The 21,410-nt window shown below is 36.5% G+C and overlaps 1 protein-coding gene and 1 pseudogene across 1 annotated transcript; both read right to left on the reverse strand.

The window, feature by feature from the left end:
• Positions 1-7: 7 nt before the first annotated feature.
• Positions 8-3,449, reverse strand: LOC124452201. Its single transcript, XM_047002784.1, has 5 exons — positions 3,440-3,449; positions 1,850-2,139; positions 1,228-1,366; positions 621-935; positions 8-439 (listed from the first exon to the last, which is right to left on the reverse strand). Exons 1-5 carry the CDS (start codon positions 3,447-3,449, stop codon positions 321-323), a joined length of 873 nt encoding a protein of 290 aa, XP_046858740.1. The 3' UTR covers positions 8-320.
• LOC124452202 lies at positions 3,320-20,607 on the reverse strand (annotated as a pseudogene).
• Between the last annotated feature and the right edge of the window lie 803 nt (positions 20,608-21,410).

The raw sequence follows: 21,410 nt of genomic DNA on the forward strand, positions 1-21,410 counted from the left end.
CTGTTTATTTGTAATTTAACTTTATTTCTTATTTAATGTATTTAGATAAAAATTATTACAGCCGTTATCCTATTTCAAATATTGACTACATCCTTAGTCTAAAAATTTGATGTTATGTTCCAAATTGTTTTCAAATACTGTTCAGAATCATTCACTCTCGTTCACTCTTATAGTTAAAAAGGAAATAAAATTCTATGCTTAATCATATTCTTCTATAGTACGTTAAATTTCAGAAAACGTCTAATAATTTCGCGAAAAAAATTCAACTTCCCCCATTTTTGAGAACTTTTAGTAGCCGTCAAATAACTACAATACGCAGTTCACTGCACTGTAGCAGAGTTTGAATTGATCCTAACAAAAAGAATGACCAATATGACAAAAATAATGAGCAAAATTGCAGCTACAACTACACCAGCAATGGCACCAGTATTTCCACCGTCTACAAGATAAAAATGAATGACAAATCAGAACATTACCAACTAATGTTGTCTTTCAGCGATCATTTTATCATTTTTCTAAAGCTGAGGGTGTAACCGCTCTCACACCTCATGTATTCATCCCTGTCAACTATTCATGATTTATTTATGCTATAAGTTAGGTTTGGAACGCAATGAACTCACCATCTTCAGCAGTTCTAAAAGTAGCTGTAGTTGATCTACCAAAGCCTTCAGAATTGCCAGCGAACACATTAACTTTATACGTTGCGTAAGGAACAAGATTCGTAATGTTGTACGGTTTTTTGTCAGTTACCTCCAGAGTTTTATAAAAAACAATCATAGTATCCTTCAGCAAAATCAATAGATATCTTGTAAGAGGATTCGAGATATTTGTACCAAGTTTTACACCAGTTTTTTTGGGATGTTTCCATGATATCTCGAGGTACGTCGATGCAGATTTGGTTGCAATGAGATCTGTTGGTTTATCTGGGAGTAAGTCTGCACGATAAAAGAAAAATCTACAAATTGAACCATGTGTAGCCCCTAAATGAAATAAGTGTTCTGCTTTTTCTCCAATAACACGTGTTAAACTTAACTGCATGTTGAAAAGGCTTGTTTCAATAAGTTTATTTCATTAGAGAAGAAACTAACACTTCAGCCTTCATGGAAAATTGTTCTGTTTTGTCAACTAACTCATGTTTAATTAATGCTCAGAGAAAAAAACTTTATATATTGAAAAATTAAGTGCTTACAGTGCAAAGTAAACCTGGTATATTTTTCTACCTCTTACCTCCACCACAAATTTCAATTCGTAAACACGGTGCACCAACAAATTTCAATGGAAAGATTCGCAAAGCTTTGGATTTAAGGCCACCAGAAAACTTTTCTATAGCCGCATCATTGTAACCATTTTTGTTTCCTAGATAAATCTGGAATAAAACAAAAAAAAGATTTTCGTGTATTTGCAGAGCAAGGTTAGAGAAAAGAAAGGTTTGTTTAACGCTGTCCAGAGGAGAGTAGTTTATGCATTGTCTATGTATCTCTTCAAATCATGCACATAGCTACAATTTAAACTTTATAATCAAATGCAAGAGTCCTTCGTAGTGCAGGAGTAACCAAGACAATCAACACAGTGACGTAGCTAGCCCACAAATTTGGTCGTGCTATATGTAAATTTCTCAGAGCTCACTAACTGTAAAAACAATAGATCTCTAAAGAAATGAATAATGATAATGATCTGAAATTTACATAGAACCAGCAATTTTGCGTGCTGGCTACACCACTGAATCAACATCTGCACACAAGCTTGTATATAAATAGCAATTTAAAAGTTTACTTAGTTTATAACTTCATTCCTTTTTTAGATTTCCCATTAAATTTATAATATACAAATTCGAAAATTCTACCCTTACCTTCTGGGATTTTTCAGATATCCAGCTCACACCATCAATGTTTGTCTGCAAGTGATATTTAGTTACAAAGCTTGAACTTGAACTGTCTTCAAAGATTGCGATAACGTTAACTGCATAAAGACTTGGGAAATTTAGTTGAAAATAATAATTGCCATCTGCAGCAGGAGCACACCATGAACTACCACTGGATATTCTTGCTTTAGAAGCACTACGACTCTTTGGGAAGGCAGTAAACCAAGAATCTGGGAATTTTTCTGCGTTTTTTAATAGAGGATTATCACAAACATGACCTTAAATAGAAAAGGGATTTTGTTGAAATTCATTACAACATTAGAACTGGTTTGATTTGATAGAGAGCAATGATGCAATCCCATATTGTTCTCCATTCACAAAAAGTCGCAAAAATTAAAAATTGTTGTCTGAAGAAAGAGAAAGAGAGAGAGAGAGCACAAGAAGTATTTGAGGAATACGCCTGATTTTGCAATGGTTTTATTAAATAAGGTTAAATTCCAGTTGGAATCAAGCCAGCTATGACAAGAAAACGTAAGTATCTTGTCAATTAACAACAATACGGTAGCGATATAAATTCCATTAAAGAGTGAACGTTAATCATCGTGCAGAGCAATGACAATTGGACATTTTTTGAAGCACGAAATGAACTAGCAAGAATAAAATTAATTTAATCCCCAGTATTTGCAGCAACCCTGTCTGAATTATTCATTATCCAAGAGTAGCAATAGTTTATATTTTGATATATTTGTAAATGAATAATTGTGAAATTCTCCAAGTTAGCGTAAAATACAGTGACACCACGATGACAGATGTAAGTCTTGATGATAGAGGTAAGTCATGATGCTTAACAAAAGACAGATGTAAGTTGAGAACACAAAAGTAACACATTTATTCCTTAAATTCTTCGCTCAAAACTTTTTCTAACGTCATACAAATGTGTCCTACAATACGTTGAATAGAAGAGGTACACAAAATTCAGTACTTGACATTGACAAGTACTCATGTGTATAATGTAACCTCAATTACTCATGTGTATAGTGTATAGTCAAGCACTCACGTGTATAGTGTACGGTCAAGTACTCATGTGTATAGTGTACGATTAAGTACTCATGTGTATAGTGTACCCTAAAGTATACATGTCAATCAACAGAACGTCTCATCGTTATTTTCTAAATCAATGTTGTCCTACAACAATATGTTTACAAAATCTTTGTGGTTGAGAGTAACAACGAATGAAAACTTTAAACATACAACATAAGTATTTGTAAACACTAAATGATAAAAAAAAATTCCTTACCTGTTTTTTAAAGACAAGAAAAGCAAAAGTAAAAGCAAAACTTTGTCGTTCGCCATTTAAAAAAAAGTTACAATTTGCATGCCTTCATCGAAATGAATTTGTAAAAAATCGAAAACGCAATTTCTCCATGTACAAATAATCAAATCTTTAAAATACAAATCTTTTTGACAATTGTCAATTGGCTAGCGTATAAACTTAACTGTCTCGATGACACTGAAGAAAATACTGCAGTGTTGATTTGAAACAAATTACTCAACAGGAGATTTTAAGATGATATCAACCCATAGACATATCGGCACAATACCGCATTCTTTAAAGGTACAAAATCCACTTCTTCTTAAGATCACGTGATCACGAAGATTCTTTAATGATTTCTAGTCTTCTCGGCCCGTATAGCAACACATATGCACAATGCCAGTCACCTAAAGGAGAAACAGCCTTAACCAAGGATCATTAAAATAAAGCAGACATTCAAATAAAATCAAAGCTATTTTCTATGACATAGAAGTGGGGTGTTGCAATTGCAAAAGACTAACTGCGATAGACTATTTCTGTTGGGAAAGACGTCTTTCGTGCAAAGTATATAAATGTTTATTTGATTTTATGGATTGCACGTTAATGCTACTTTAATATTCGCTATTGTTATGCTATGCGGCATAAATAAATATTATTGATTTTAGACTAATGCCCTTGATTATTCCTTCGCGCTAATGAATTTTCTAAATGACTATTGATAAGTCAAAGCGTATAATGGAATGTTCAATGTGCTCCAATGATGAGCAAATGATGTATTAAAATAGACTAGATTAATATTATTTAAGAAATAAAAGATGTTTACTGTGTTTGCACAGGCTTATGAAAACCGGGGAGACCTTTGGGAGAACTGGAGAGAAGATCAGTGCAAGCCCGAGACCGAAGGTCGAGGGTTGCACATGCTCGAGAGTTTGTTTCGCTTTCGTTTCAACGTCTCAATTAACGATAAAACCCACGCAAAATAAGTCTTTTCCTAGCTGAAAAGTTTTAGTCGGCATGAAGAAAGGTAACATTATATTTGAAAGAATGTTTAGACATTGTGATACGATATTGATTGCAATATATATAAAAATTGCAATATCATTGAGAGGCTCTAACCCAAACACAAAAAAGAAGCAAAAACATGATCATAAAGCATTGATAAAATTTTCAAAGAACCCTTCCTCTAAATTCAGCTAAAACTTCAGCAGCAAATACCTAACACAATGATAATCACCATTAAAACTTAGGCAGAGGGTGATCTTACCTCCCCCGGATAATTTCAAAACATCTTCCTCAGTAATGTGCGTTATTTTATCGTCGTCGCACTTAATCCAATAGTCTAAAATATAAAGTAAATGGTTTGAACCCGGGAGTATAGCTACATGTTTGTGGATGTAGATAGAGCCCTGAGAAGGACTCTTGTTGTTGAATGATGATTAAAGTTTCGACAACCTTAGCGGGAGTCATCTTCATCAAAGGTTGTCGAAACGTCAGTCAACACCAACAACAATAGTCATTCTCAAGAGTCTAAAATATATGAACAGAACATAAAAATGATGTGCGTTGCCTGCAAAATTAGTTACAGACATTGATTACACAACTTAAGCGCATGTTTTCATACTCAAAAGTCGGACAAAATTACGATTGAAAAAAAGAAAACTAAAGGAGGAAGTAGAAGCGTTCGCCCCACCTACCACGTGTAAACTAACACCTGTCATTTCAAGACATGATTAATGATATCAAACGGACGTTTGCTGCCCACACAGATTTATTTTATATAAGACCATTGCCAGGATTCCCACTTCATTCCACGTCTATCGTTTCTACGTTTTTACTTCATTATTCTCTTCGTTTGAAAAGTTTTTCACAAAATGGCTTTGAGTTGGAGGTTTTCTGTCATGTTCTGCTTCAGTGTATTCGATCTGGGTAAGTTGTTGGAATTTAAATCATCACGAACAAGTGAACACTTTTGGTAGAAATTCACTCAACTTGTCCTGAAGTTCTTTTGTCTTGAAGTTACTTTGATTTGAAATGATGGCGATGACGCCACAGTTGATGCAAAACAGCAAACGGACATTTTAGATTCTTTGTTCAATGATTTTTTAATACGTAACTCGTGTTTGCATGAGACTTGTCTCTACGCAAACAAATACTTGGTTTCAACTTAAATCATATCAACTTTCATAAAACGGCGCTCGATGCTTCAACCGTGACTAACTTAAACATATTTCATTACACTCAGTAATAAAACAACTACTTCGTAGCTAAAATACATCAACCCTAACTAAGCAGTTTCTTTTGCGTTGACCACAACGTAATCATCCCAGTGAATTAAAACTGGCGCTCATTCTCGAAAGTAACCGCCCTTGAGCCCCCGCACACATAGTAACCGCCCGTAAAAGAATTTCCCTTAATGGAACCACCCCTAAAAGGAACCACCTTCTTACAAAACAAAGTTTTTTCGAATGAGTAAAAATAGACTGTCAAATTTCATTTAGCAATTTCCTAAAGAGTTCTTACAAGAACAAATGATGAGATAGAGCGTTTATAATCGAATTTCCTTCTTTAGCTTGTCAAAGTGTACTTTCAAAATCGTTGTTCGTCAGTCAAAATGGCGCAGATTTTCCATCGTGTGGTTATAAAAATCGTCCTTGTCGAACGATCAGACACGCCATAACGATTGCAAGGCCTGGTGAGAAGATTCTCATTGAATATGCGCACAAGCCATATGACGAATGCCAAGATTCAAGAACAGTTACATATCTTAACAAGTCCCTAACGTTCATAGGTCACAAAGGCAAACCGACAATTGAATGCAAAAGAGGAGCTCAATTATTCAAAATACCATCACTGAATGAAAAGATCACCATAAACACGACGAATTTGATTCTGATATCTTCAAACTCGGTCATTCGCTGCGATAAACGATCAAGATTCGCACTTTACATCAGGAACTGCGTTTTCCGAGTTTCCAATACAGCAATCGCAGCAAAATCAGCTCACGATTGTTCCATCACGATCCTCAAGAGTACTTTTATGGTCGTACGTATCCATCGGCGTCAATGAGTTGTCTAAATCTAACAGCACATCTTGTCGACAGTACGTTTCGCGCCAGTCCTGTCTCCCTTCGAACAATTATGGAAAAAAAGACACTCTACGTTCAACATACGACCGTTTTCGTGTCAAACTGTCATTTTCATGGCGAGCAAAAGAAAATGTGCGGATCGCTTCTACAAATATTGCCAATGGCAGTCTATAGTAATGTCACAATTGTAAGCAGCAAATTCACAGATCATTTTGGAATATGCACTGGAACTAACACAGGAAATACGCTTTATATCAAGGGGAACAAGTTCGCAAAGAAACGAAAACAAACGCTTATTCATCTAAATAACCTAACACTAAAAGACAACCGTTGCACAGGAACAATACTTCGACTTGAGCCGCTGCTAAGAAAAGTAGATATCTTTAATGTTGTTATTTCTAATTCGTTATTTGAAAACACATCATCCGTTTTGTACGTTTTTTTTGATCGTTCGCGTGGTGGCCTTCGAGGCAAAGCTGTACGTTTCGTCAACAACACTTTCATAAACACGCATAAATATCGCTCAAGTCGTTTTAACAATCTCCATTTAAATCCTGGAAAATTTCTGTTCACAAAATGCACGTTTATCGATAACTATGGCGGAAATGAGCCCAACGATGCTGTCATTGGCGTCTCTTCATACAGTGTTGCCGTTATATTCAGAGACTGTTATTTCGAGAACTCGAATCCTGCATCGTCCTCGACGCTAATCTTCTCACAAAAAAAGAACTTCGTGCTGTTTCAAAAAAACAACACGTTTAATATCACCGCGACGCAACGTGAACTAAACGTCATCGCGTACATTTTCACGAAGCCCGATAATGTACGTCGTTTCCGTCTTCAGGACAACTTCAAGATCCTTTGTCCCTACGGATATGTGATGTCCAAAAAGATGTTTTGCCACGAGGTCAAAAATAAGGCATACGTTGAATGCAACGAGTTCGTGGTAAAATGTAAACCATGTCAGCGGAATACTTATTCGGTAAGTCGTGCGATACTTCATAACAATATCACCAACAGTATCAATTGTCAGGACTGCGCGAATGGCGGTCAATGTTACAATGGTCGCCTGACAGCAAAGCCAAACTACTGGGGATATAAAGTCAACCAATCAGTCCGCTTCATACGATGCCCACACGGTTACTGTTGCCAAGGCAATGACTGCGTCACATACAGTAGTTGCCATGGAAAGAGACAAGGTAAAATTTGCGGGAATGCCCGCATGGCATGTCGGTATCGTTGTTTTCTGCAGCATGCATTCCAAACGCTAACTGCGGTCATTATGATGCTATTCTCTTTGGCCTCGGCTACTGTATCGTTTATTTAGTGTTTTTCTCTACCATAAAGAAATAATTCGATTTGTCAGCGAATTTTTTCACTTCCTCCAAAGAAACCAACAGCGGATTGTTGAAGATCGTATTCTACTATTACCAAATCAGCCGTTTCTTGGTGAGTCCAACTAATTTTGAATCCCGTCAAACAGCCATGACGGAAGTACGTAATAAGATCGGAGAAATTTTCAACTTCATCATCATGAGTATTCCATTCCTGGAATGTCCAATTCGTGACCTTAATGACGTCACAAAACAAACAATCCTTCACTCGCTGGGCTACGTCCTTCACATTTCTTGCCGTGCTGTTCACGGCAACAATTTTAAAGAATTTCGTCTGTAAACGCTTTAAATCTTACACGTCACGAGACATCCCGTTTTCCATCGAGACTGATGCAAGAGACGACGGAAAGACCAAAGTTTCGAGGCGCGCATTGCTTCAGCATATACGCTCATCTCCCTCCTTATGTACGCATCATCCACTCAACTCTGTTTATCCTTGCTGCATTGTGTTCCATTGGATGATGAACAAGTTCTCCACATTAACGGCAACGTTAAATGTTATCAGCTATATCAATATATTTTCCTGGCATATTTCATAACATCCATACTGCCGTTTTGTCTTGTTCCTGTTCTCGGATCGCATCTTCTACGACTTGAAAGATCACCGTCAAGCACTTCTGTATTGCTTGCCTCTTCCTCTACCCTTCTGCTGCTATTGGCTGTATCTATTCACAAGGATACGCGGTTTCACGAGAATGGGACAACATAACAACGACCATACAATGCAGGATATATGTGAGATAAAAACGAACAATGAAGAAACAAACATCGAATGTCCTACCGCAAAGAGTACGAACAGTATTTCTAGGATACTTCATGTCTTACAGGGTCCATTCAGACTTTATAAAGCCGATGAATATTTTACAACTTCGCGCATACCGTGGGAAGGATTTCTCATCTTTCGTAGACTGGTTTTAATTGTCGTGCTGACTTTTCTCTACGATGTTAAATTACGAATGCTGGTCGCTTTAACGATCTGCGTGGCGATTTTGCTATGTCACATGCTGGTGTTCCCCTTTCAGACCAAACGCGATAGTATCGTGGAGTCTATCTTTTTAGCTATACACGTTATTTTATGCGGGATTACCTTGGTCAAGACTCTTTATCATGAAGAAGGTAACGGTTCTTATAATGCGGAGAAACTCCTCGCGTTGGATGCAATACGAGATATAATAATACTTTCACCGATATTTATTATATTAATGGCAGTTGTTCTTTCACTTGTTATAAAGATCTCGAATGGATTGAAATTATTTGCAACGGGCTTGTTTAGAAAAATAAAACGCACAGGAAATTGACGTAACGTTGGACTTTACCTTTACGAAAAAAGCTTGCAGCAACGAGACGTATGTTGACAATATAAAAACAAAAGCGAAGCTCGCGAATCTTTTGTGTTTAAACGTTTGAATCGAGATGTTTATCACCCCGATGCAATATGTTTAGTACCTAAGGTCAGATGGGGTTGAAGAAAGAAACTATAGTCCAATGATATAAGACTTTACTCCCTATTACACCCTTTGATTCATGCAATATAATAACCTTTACTCATTGTTACTCCCTTTGATCCATGCCACATAATGACCAGATGACGATGATCGTCCTTGATGAGTCAGAACAGCTTGCAACTGGTAAAAACCACTGTTATTAGAGCCAGTGTCTGAAAATCAAACAAAGATTAGAAAGGTTCATGCATGGATAACGAGGGATCCGGTACTTCATACATGAATACCATGGGTAATGTAATTCATGCATGGACGAGGAGGATAATCTACTACACGCATGGATGAAATGGGTAATGTAATTCATGCATGGATAAGAAGGGGTAATGCACTTCATGCATGGATAAGGAGGGTAATCTACTACATGCATGGATGAAATGGGTAATGTAATTCATGCATGGATAAGAAGGGGTAATGCACTTCATGCATGGATAAGGAGAGTAATCTACTACATGCATGGATGAAAGAGGTAATGTACTTCATGCATGGATAAAGAGGGTAATCTACTACATGCAAGGATAAGAAGGGTAATGTACTTGATGCACGGTGACAGAAGACAAATTGAACACTGCTTATAATTTTGTAATTCGAAAAAATTTATGCATTTAAAGAACAATACTATTATTTTAAATATATAAGAAAGATTACATCAAGATAATATACAAAATTAAGTATGAAAGATTTTAACGTATGAATCTACTGGTCATTAAACCAAGAGTAAAAAACTAAAAGTGACATTTTATCGTTTCATCAACTGCGTCAGTTTTTACGACACAACGTTTTTCAAGAGCTATTTGCAAATGTTTCGGCTTAAGAATAGAATCTGTATTCGTCATGTCAGCTTCCACTCTCTGATACTTCATGTTTACCAATGTCATACGGTAACTATATAACATCCGGGCAATGACATCGAACACAACCATCTTCGCGAGAGTCTCTCGACACAAACGCGACTGCCTGCCGAGAATGGAAGCGTCGAGAAAGGCGGTGGTGTCGAATAATTTCCACAGCTATTCAAAATCGGGCTGGCCTAAAGACATGCGGGTCATGCCAAGTTCTTGCGTCATTATGAATAGCAAAGGCATTTACGATTACAGTCGTGTCTTTAGGAATGTGAAAACCGTTAATTTTGCATCGGATGTTGCTCTATGGGGTAGAAGTAAAGGTACAATAGACCCATATCTTAACGTTTCTGTGATGCTTGCCCAGAGCAAAGGTAGTCGATGACGGTCGGAAAATGTCGGGGGAGAATCGGGGCCTAGAACTTGCATCATCTCTTCGTAAATCTGATCTTGTATATCTGAATGAAAAGCCAAGAGATACAGCCCCCACGTGATCACTGACGTCGAGGTTTCAATTCCCGCTATAAAAATATCTTTCATCATACAAGTTATTTCTTCCTTCGTTAAAATGACGTCATTACTCTTACTATCCATGATGTCATCTGATTGCTTCTGAAACGCATGCGTCAAATCGTAGTCTTCCACTGGATTTGCGGTTTCGTGCTCCCCGTATATTCGCAAAACAATCGTGTCCAAAAGATTAGTGGCCGACTTAAGTTTAATCACGCTCTTCAAAGGCAATCTCCTTAGCAACGGATGGCATCAATGAGGTTGCCAGGGCAACATACTGCTGCACAACATTGAAAGTGTTCATGAGAGCATGGAATTCTGGGTCATCTTTGTCGTATTTGAACCCAAATGTTATGGCACAAATGATGTTAGCAACACAATGAAATATATCTTGCGGAATGTTCCTTGAGTGACCGTTTTTCTCCCAGGTCAGCCAAAAGATCCTTTATGACGTCACAAGCCTTATTTTCAAGACTATTACCAAACGTCCTGTAAGCAGCATAAAATATTTTACGTTGTTTCTTCCAACGCTGAGAAATTTCTTTCGAAAAGCGATATTCTTACCATCGTGACTAAACAAAATGGCCGCGTAAGGTAGGTTCAACGGTCGTCCACCAAAAACAAATGATTGCCTCACGAGTACCTCCCGAGCCATTTCCGAGCTGCTCACGACAAGCGCACGCTCGCTTCCGAAGTAGATTGTCATTAGATCGCCATATTTCTTAGCAAGCTTTGCCAAATCAATATGAACGGTCGTACCAATCAAATTTAAGTTTCCCAGAAAGGGAAGTGGAAATGGACCGGGTGGCAGATCACGTGACGTTAAATGTGACCAATAGAAAAAGAGAACTCTCCAGAAAAAATATATCAAAATAATACCAACTAATACTTCGATCATGGCGCAAAACGATATCAGAAATGCTGTTAAGCGTTTTCTGAGAGTCTACGCGTGCCAACACAAAATAATTGCAATGTAATCCGATTGAAGTTTCACTTTTTTGAGTGCAAAAAAACTCACGTTTCAATAATCAATAACGTACAGATAATTCTTTGTCCAGGAGAGCACTTCATTCAGAAAACAAACGATGCAGTAAATAATCTTCTCCCCAACGATTTCAACTCGTATATTTTAAAGGCCTTTATATGGAACATTCGTCAAAACGCTATCAGTGAGTGTTGAAAAGGAAATAACGATTTTACTCACTTTATCCAAAACACTTCTCCAAAATGAAGTCAACAGTGTCCAAATTGTTGCGATAATCGATTTATTGCGCGTACCACGAAATAACAACAATACACGGTTAGATTATTTACCTCGAAAAGATGGCAACGCTCCACGTTAATGCTTTTCTACGCCACGAATCAAGGTTTTACACAAAATGTGTACTTAAGTAGAATTTGTCAACCTTGATGCCAGTGCAAGAAGATTGTAAATATAAAATACGTTCGCCTATTAAATAGACACGCTTCGTTACATACTTAATCTTTGGCAAAGTGGCAAAGCCATTATTGAAACAGAAGTGATGACGCCAGACCGACACAATGTTGCATCATGGGCAAACAAAAGGACATAATTTTACTAACAGATTTGATGTTAACCTTCAGACGAGCCCAATAAGACTGGAAATACAAACGTGTTTGCTTGTTAAAAAGATGAGCGTTTCATTTCATCTTTAATCTTTTGCCAAGTCTTGCGACCATTATATGTAAAATGTATTTTTGAAGGAGGAAACGACAGAAAATATTCTTGAATCACAAAATTCGGCCGTTCTGCCGACAATTTAACAGACAAATTATTCTTTGATCTTTGTTTTGAAAGATATTTGAAAAATTTCAAGCAGTTTGCGTCATGAATTAATGAACTGCGAATTACTGGCTGTGTTCCAAAACCATTTAAATAAAACCTAATAAATCGAATCTATTTCATGCAATCGATAGTTTCTTAATCTTAACTATCAAATCCAATTCTATAGTAACTTACCATCAGAAAAAGAGTATGGTTGGTATTCCTTTACGTCAGAATCGACATCCATTTTATTAACACCAGATTTCTTTCCCTCAAGCTTAGCTTTCTAAATACGTACAAGCACAAATAACATATGTTAAAAAAATTCGATCAGACAAAAATATTTTCTAAAGCGTATACATCACAACATAGACACACCATAATTAAAATCTTCAAGTACACTCGAGTACCCTCAAGTACCCTCGAGTACCCACTTCAACAGCTCCATACCTATTTTACCCCACCTCACCCTTTTAATGATCCCACATTTGAAAGGTAGCAAAAACAAACCCTGACATACATTCACCTCCAAGTCTCTGAACAACGAGATTATGTGCATTGAGCATGGACTTTGTCAGGTTCTCTGCCGACATTGCATAAGGAATGGGGATTGAGTATTTTAATAAAAAGTAATATTGAAGCATGTGAATTACATATAAAATGCGAAAACAATTTGTGTGAAAATTCATTTAGTCCCCAGCCTCTTTTATTTAGCCTCTCGCCTTTACTAATCCCCACTTGAATGATAACAATAAATCCCACAGGGAGGGGAGTAAAGAGAAAATAAAACATTATTGGTATCCTCAAGTACTCATGTTTATAGTGTATCCTCAAGTACTCATGTTTATAGTGTATCCTCAAGTACTCATGTGTATAGTGTATCCTTAAGTACTCATGTGTATAGTGTATCCTCAAGTACACATGTGTATAGTGTATCCTCAAGTACTTATGTGTATAGTGTATCCTCAAGTACTCATGTGTATAGTGTATCCTTAAGTACTCATGTGTATAGTGTATCCTCAAGTACACATGTGTATAGTGTATCCTCAAGTACTTATGTGTATAGTGTATCCTCAAGTACTCATGTTTATAGTGTATCCTCAAGTACTCATGTGTATAGTGTATCCTTAAGTACTATGTGTATAGTGTATCCTCAAGTACACATGTGTATAGTGTATCCTCAACTTATGTGTATAGTGTATCCTCAAGTGCTTTAACTCTACGTGCCTTTTCCTCCTCGAGTTTTTGTCATCCATCTCCTTGAATTTCTCACGAATTGGTAACAATCTTTTGGAGTTCTGGTGTACATAGTTCCAACAAATCCAATGTTAATGGAAATTTCACATCCTTAGAAATTAAATTATGATTTGAAAAACGGTTAGAGCAAAATATTGAAACTACGTCATAGTGAACTGTCAGAGATGGGTTATCGAAACTATGCCATAGGGAACTGCTAGGGATGGGTTATCGAAACTATGCCATAGGGAACTGCTAGGGTGGGTTATCGAAACTATGCCATAGGGAACTGCTAGGGTGGGTTATCGAAACTATGCCATAGAGAACTGCTAGGGATGGGTTATCGAAACTATACCATAGTGAACTGTCAGAGATGGGTTATCGAAACTATGCCATAGGAACTGCTAGGGATGGGTTATCGAAACTATGCCATAGGGAACTGTCAGAGGTGGGTTATCGAAACTATGCCATAGGGAACTGCTAGGGATGGGTTATCGAAACTATGCCATAGGGAACTACTAGGGGTGGGTTATCGAAACTATGCCGTAGGGAACTGCTAGGGATGGGTTATCGAAACTATGCCGTAGGGAACTGCTAGGGATGGGTTATCGAAACTATGCCGTAGGAACTGCTAGGGTGGGTTATCGAAACTATGCCGTAGGGAACTGCTAGGATGGGTTATCGAAACTATGCCGTAGGGAACTGCTAGGGATGGGTTATCGAAACTATGCCGTAGGAACTGCTAGGGTGGGTTATCGAAACTATGCCGTAGGGAACTGCTAGGGATGGGTTATCGAAACTATGCCGTAGGGAACTGCTAGGTGGGTTATCGAAACTATGCCATAGGAACTACTAGGGTGGGTTATCGAAACTATGCCATAGGAACTACTAGGGTGGGTTATCGAAACTATGCCATAGGAACTGCTAGGGTGGGTTATCGAAACTATGCCATAGGGAACTACTAGGGTGGGTTATCGAAACTATGCCATAGGGAACTGCTAGGGTGGGTTATCGAAACTATGCCATAGGAACTGCTAGGGATGGGTTATCGAAACTATGCCGTAGGGAACTGCTAGGGATGGGTTATCGAAACTACGCCATAGTGAACTGCTAGGGATGGGTTATTGAAACAACGCCATAGTGAACTGCTAGGGATGGGTTATTGAAACAACGTCATAGTGAACATTCATACCTTTAAAATTTTTGCGTTAACCTTCTCTTTTTCTTTGTAATAAAAACGAACAAATTGTATTGAAAGGTATGCAGGCAGACGCTTTAAAAGAGACTAAAAAGAAAAAGAAATACCTTTAACATGCTGGGGAAGTTTATCTTTCAATTCAAGATCATAAGATGAGTGCACGAAGACCAGAAAATGCCTCATTCATGAAACAGTTATTTTTTTACTGGTTATAAAAGGTGAAAATCTGAATAAGATGGTGACTGTTTTACGGGTTATTTAAAGGTGGGAATCTGTATATGATAGTGATTGTTTTACGGGTTATTTAAAGGTGGGAATCTGTTTATGTTAGTGATTGTTTTACGGTTATTTAAAAGTGGGAATCTGTTTATGATAGTGATTGTTTTACGGGTTATTTAAAGGTGGGAATCTGTTTATGATAGTGATTGTTTTACGGGTTATTTAAAGGTGGGAATCTGTTTATGATAGTGATTGTTTTACGGGTTATTTAAAGGTGGGAATCTGTTTATGATAGTGATTGTTTTACGGGTTATTTAAAGGTGGGAATCTGTATATGATAGTGATTGTTTTACGGGTTATTTAAAGGTGGGAATCTGTTTATGATAGTGATTGTTTTACGGGTTATTTAAAGGTGGGAATCTGTTTATGATAGTGATTGTTTTACGGGTTATTTAAAGGTGGGAATCTGTTTATGATAGTGATTGTTTTACGGGTTATTTAAAGGTGGGAATCTGTATATGATAGTGATTGTTTTACGGGTTGTTTAAAGGTGGGAATCTGTATATGATAGTGATTGTTTTACGGGTTATTTAAAGGTGGGAATCTGTTTATGATAGTGATTGTTTTACGGTTATTTTAAAGGTGGGAATCTGTATATGATAGTGATTGTTTTACGGGTTATTTAAAGGTGGGAATCTGTTTATGATAGTGATTGTTTTACGGTATATTTAAAGGTGGGAATCTGTATATGATAGTGATTGTTTTACGGGTTATTTAAAGGTGGGAATCTGTTTATGATAGTGATTGTTTTACGGGTTATTTAAAGGTGGGAATCTGTTTATGATAGTGATTGTTTTACGGGTTATTTAAAGGTGGGAATCTGTTTATGATAGTCATTGTTTTACGGGTTATTTAAAGGCGGGAATCTGTATATGATAGTGATTGTTTTACGGGTTATTTTAAAGGTGGGAATCTGTTTATGTTAGTGATTGTTTTACGGGTTATTTAAAGGTGGGAATCTGTTTATGATAGTGATTGTTTTACGGGTTATTTAAAGGTGGGAATCTGTTTATGATAGTGACTGTTTTACAGGTATATTTAAAGGTGGGAATCTGTATATGACAGTATTCTGTGCTGCCAATGAAATGCTCGACTTGTTTAAAGTGGAGCTTTTGGCAAAATATCACTATCCATTAGATAGCGCTACGCATGCTCCATGCAAAGGGATCCAGTTCAACAAAAACAACAAAACTAACCAGACAGCAATGACGTCCGGCACACATACTAATGCATTATTGTTAGTAAAAAACGACGTCAATTTACTTACAGTTTTTAAATACTCCGCATTTCGGCCAAGGCTCATTGAATTTTTATGAATAGTTTCTGTTAGACGCTGGAAATACAACAAAAAGAGATCAATAATGAAGGTTTTTTTTAATTATAACGTTTACAGCACATACGTACATTTTTTAATCCTGTATAGAGATACTTTACATCTACAACATGAAGAAAAAGACCTATAGTAAATTATACTGTTCGTGCATTTTCACACATTACTGCGGGACCGTATGAAATTGATAATGGACGGGGGGGGGGTGGTGGTAGGACTCATATTCATACATTCACGTTATAGTCCTTAGAAAACATTGTGTTTTAAAGACACTTAAAGAATGTGTATCAACCAAGATGCATTGCGTGCTTGTGTTTACGCATGTTTATATCCTTATTCTTTGAGCTTGTGGCACACGGAATCCATTTTCGTCACTGCGTCGACTAATTTATCCGAAAAGTTGGCAAAAAACTCTATTTCACACAAGTTATTATCGTTTGTCAAAGTTGCATAGACTACAATAATAAAATCCGCCATTTTCTCGACCCACAAAATGGCCGTCACGCTGTTGATCAACGCGCAATGCATCTTGGTTGACACACATTCTTTAAAATCACAAAACATGCCTATATGAACATAAGCCCTCCCCCCCCCCCTTCGTCAAATTTATCGATCTTCCTACAGCAAGTGTACTGAGGACTTCAGAAAACCTTTACCTTTATCGATAAAACAGCTGAGTTGATATAAGGTCTCGGTGGATACAGATTCCGGTTCATCGGGCGCTTCAGTACATTTTAAGCTGTTAATGTTAAGGTAATAGCGAAAAGATAAACGCATTGATCAATAAATTTGAAACGAGCATAAAGCATCAGACTATCGTTGATAAATTAAGTGTTTGATCATAAGCGGCCCAATAAATCAGATCAGGTCTTTGGTTGATTTTGTTTGTGGGGAGGGTGGGTGGGTCGCTTTTGGAGCCATAAAAATGAAGTTGCCTGCCATCAATTTCATTTGCAAACCATTTTTTAGCATCTACTGGTACATAGTTGAGGTTGAAGACAAATATTGTTTTGGATTTTATATTGTATTCTGTGGACGTTCTCATTTATAAAATTTCTATATCAGACCATAGGTAGCCCAATAAATCACTTAGTTAGCTAAATTGTACAAACAAACGATAACTCTCTCCATTCAATCGTAACAGACTGTGCGCCACAAACTTCGTATTAATTGATTATGTATATATATTCATATATTTACCATATATTTTATATCATTTATTATATATTATTTATTATTTTATATATTTTATTTTATTTATTTTATATTATTTATTATTTTATATATTTTATTTTATATTTTGGTAAATATATAATGTATACATAATCAATTATTACAAAGTTTGCGGCGCACGGTCTGTTACATTGTAATGGAGAGAATTATCGTTTGTTTATACAATTTAGGTAGCTAAGTGATTTATTGGGCTGCCTATGGTCTGATATAGAAATTTTATAAATGAGAACGTCCACAGAATACAATATAAAATTCAAAACAATATTTGTCTTCAACCTCAACTATGCACCAGTAGGTGCTAAAAAATGGTTTGCAGATGAAATCGATGGCAGGCAACCTCGTTTACATGGCTCCAAAAAGCGACCTCCCCTCCCCTCCCCACAAACAAAATCAACCAAAGACCTGATCATGTAACTAATGCTTCTCATATGCAGATACTGTTAAAAACGTTAAAACCACTATGACGACGATAGACTTGAAGAAAACAATTGCTTCAGAAACACATCGTTATTGAAATGAAGCAAATAAGCTCAACACATCGTAATTTTTTTTCAATTTGTGAAAAAATCGGTAAAAGATACGTGCTTTGAAACTGAATACCTGAAATGAAAAATATATGAATACACGCTGTTACGATGATCATCAAAATAATAATCATATCATTACCAAAATATTGGTCGATTAATGACGACTGCCTCGATGAAGCCTCTCCGTTTGTCATCTCTTTATTTTCGTCCCCAGACCTCACGGCCGGAAGTTTTTGCTGCAGAATACGGACAAACTGCGTCCAACATTCGTTCGCATCCTGTAAAAAAGAAAAAAGAAAACTGTTTTTCTACAGTACGATGAATAGCTTTAGATGAGTAGCAAAGCCCACTCGCAGGTTTTATTCTTGCTATGTAAATTTTTGATCACTATCATTCTGTCGTTAAGACAAACGTTCAAAGCAGAGTCGTTGTAAGTCGTTGTAAGTCGTTGAGAGTCGTTGTAAGTCGTTGAGAGTCGTTGTAAGTCGTTGAGAGTCGTTGAGAATCGTTGTAAGTCGTTAAGAGTCGTTGAGAGTCGTTGTAAGTCGTTGAGAGTCGTTGTAGGTCGTTGAGAGTCGTTGTAAGTCGTTGAGAGTCGTTGAGAATCGTTGTAAGTCGTTAAGAGTCGTTGAGAGTCGTTGTAAGTCGTTGAGAGTCGTTGTAGGTCGTTGAGAGTCGTTGTAAGTCGTTGTAAGTCGTTGAGAGTCGCTGTAAGTCGTTAAGAGTCGTTGTAAGTCGTTGAGAGTCGTTGTAAGTCGTTATAAGTCGTTATAAGTCGTTGTAAGTCGTTAAGTCGTTGAGAGTCGTTGTAAGTCGTGTAAGTCGTTGAGAGTTGAGAGTCGTTGTAAGTCGTTGAGAGTCGTTGTAAGTATGTCATAAAAACTGTCAGCGATGGAAAATCTACTGTTTCTACAGGGGTGGCAGTGGAACACACAAAAATTTACAAACTGAGACAAAATATCAGGCTCGTTTCACCTCTGCTTTAAATACATAAATGTTCTTTAAATAGCTTTGCGCAAATACCTGTTGCATTGAACGCCTTGATCATTTTTCAGCAAAATGTGGAAATGCCAGATGTAACGCCTAGAAATTGTGGGTAAAAAACTGCATTTCAAGGCTATTCTTCAAAAATTCACTTGTGGGAAATGGGTGTACGGAAAGTTTTTATCATGGATAAATGCATGAGAAATCAATTCAAATACATCACCTGAACTAAAAAGAACGGAGGGAAGCTGTCGGAATTCTCATTGATTTTTTGAAATGTATCTCTGAGGCCGGACAAAACAGTTTGCTCTGTAGAATTAAGCTGTGAAGCAAAGTTTGTAGTACCATTGAATCTGTTCACAAAAGAGTTCATTAAATATTAAATGATACATGAAAGCAATTGCTATACAATGTTATTAATGCAGTCTTGATTGCGATTGGCTAACTATGAGCGTACAGATAATTCTCAGGGTTTTGCCCCTTAGAATTTTTATGTGAAAATTGTAAACAAAAATTGAAGAAAGGTTAATGGTGGAATCTTGCTTGAGATTTGCAAGTATTTTACAAACTGTTTTCCTTAAATTATTTTGAATAAAGACGTAAAAAAAAACACAGAAAGTGTAACAATGTCAGTCAGGAAAGTTTTCATAAGGAAAAAGATGAAACTAAAAGATGAAACTAAAAGCAAAAATTATTTTGACTCAAGATACGGAAAATTTTATGACTTTCGTACAAAATAGTTTAAAAGCTTCTGTATTTACAGTTGTATAATAAAACAATTATTGAATTTGGTTTTCGCGCGATATCAATAATTATTCTACTGATAACTTTGACCTTGGTCAAATAATTCTTGATATCATGCTCAACCACATCCAATAAACGTCAATTATTTTCATCAAAGAAATTTTCTGCTAATTCTTTTAAGAAAATTCAAAGAAAAGCATATAAAATTGAAGGTCTAGGGGTACTTTTATAATCTTATCATCATTTTTCATGATTTAAGTCTTCAATGAAACTTAAGCTAATGAAGTGTTTCATCATTAGGCAGTGCACAATTGCACCTTTATGGAAAACTTAGTACGTAAAAACTATGCAAATAGCACATAAAAACTACAAAATTTTTATGTACTTTATGATAATTTTAAAAAATTGGTTTCAGAACTTTTGCAATCATGCAACTGTTCGGCTGACTGCAGACTCACAGATGCCAAATTTTCAATAAATGTTCAATCAAAGTGTTTATCAAGCTACACTACTTTTGCAATCCTCATTCAATTCACAGAAACACACACAAACATTGGACAGTTGCATTCATATAACAAGTGTTTCCAAGATTTGTAAGACCCGTGGGTAGCTTCAACTGTAATTTAAAAAAAAAGGTTTGTTTTTCTTTCCATTTCACATAAAGTGCGCAAAATAAAAAAAGTATTTACAGTGGCGGCTAGCTGGGAGTCCGACATGTCTTCCACGAACATTACTTTCTCTTTGGGAGCCTGTATAGCTCACCTACAGTACCCATCATCATCAACATACATCCCATAAGACAAATGTCAAATTAAAGCAAAATCAATTTGACATAAATTTTAAAAAATTAAATAATAAAATTAATTATGTAAATAAATTTACATACATTTTAAGCTTCATGTTACTCCATCCATCATCCTGCTCAAGAGAGAAAAAATTTTACAACAGATTAAAATAAGTCATACAGAAAAAATAAATCTAATATTATTACTTAAAAACTCAATAACAACATTCAGTTATGACATGTTGTAAGGATCGTTAGGTTCTGGAGAAGGACTGCTTTTTGTTGTTTTTTGACACCACACATTTCCTGTACACAATACAATGACGAAGAGCCAGATAACAAATACGGCTAACCTTTACGTTTACTCCTCATTTGACTCTGAAGATGACTACTCTAGTTGTCAAACGCCAACAACAACAACAAAAACAGTCCTTCTCAGGACTATGCTCAACCTGACGACTACATTTCATAAAACATATAACAATACTCCCGGTTCAAACCATTTACTTTAATACTGTTGATGACATTTATACCTTTGAGAACACTACCTTCAGCATTATCTTCTGTCTCCGGGGTGACGTTCGTTAATGCAAACAGCTGAGCTAAACAACTCTGTAGCCTCATCTGTGTTTACCTCCAAGTTAAACTTCTTTTCCCCATTTCACAGACACTGAAAGAGGAAAAGATGATTGACGAGAATTATTCATGAGTTTAATGACTCTACCATCAGACATCATTCACATAATTTGTCATGAATTTGTTCAAGGATACTTCGAACAGTTTATTATATGATTAAAATGATAAAC

Source organism: Xenia sp. Carnegie-2017, unplaced genomic scaffold, assembly GCF_021976095.1.
Source record: "Xenia sp. Carnegie-2017 unplaced genomic scaffold, XeniaSp_v1 HiC_scaffold_24, whole genome shotgun sequence".
Taxonomy (NCBI): Eukaryota; Metazoa; Cnidaria; class Anthozoa; order Malacalcyonacea; family Xeniidae; genus Xenia; species Xenia sp. Carnegie-2017.

What these genes read in the sequence shown, in the direction of transcription:
- LOC124452201 (XM_047002784.1), bottom strand. An exon ending in TATCTGAAAAATCCCAGAAG is followed by an intron (nt 1,367 to 1,849) that starts GTAAGGGTAGAA and finishes GTTTTATTCCAG; the next exon opens with ATTTATCTAGGAAACAAAAA. An exon ending in TTTTAGAACTGCTGAAGATG is followed by an intron (nt 440 to 620) that starts GTGAGTTCATTG and finishes TTTATCTTGTAG; the next exon opens with ACGGTGGAAATACTGGTGCC.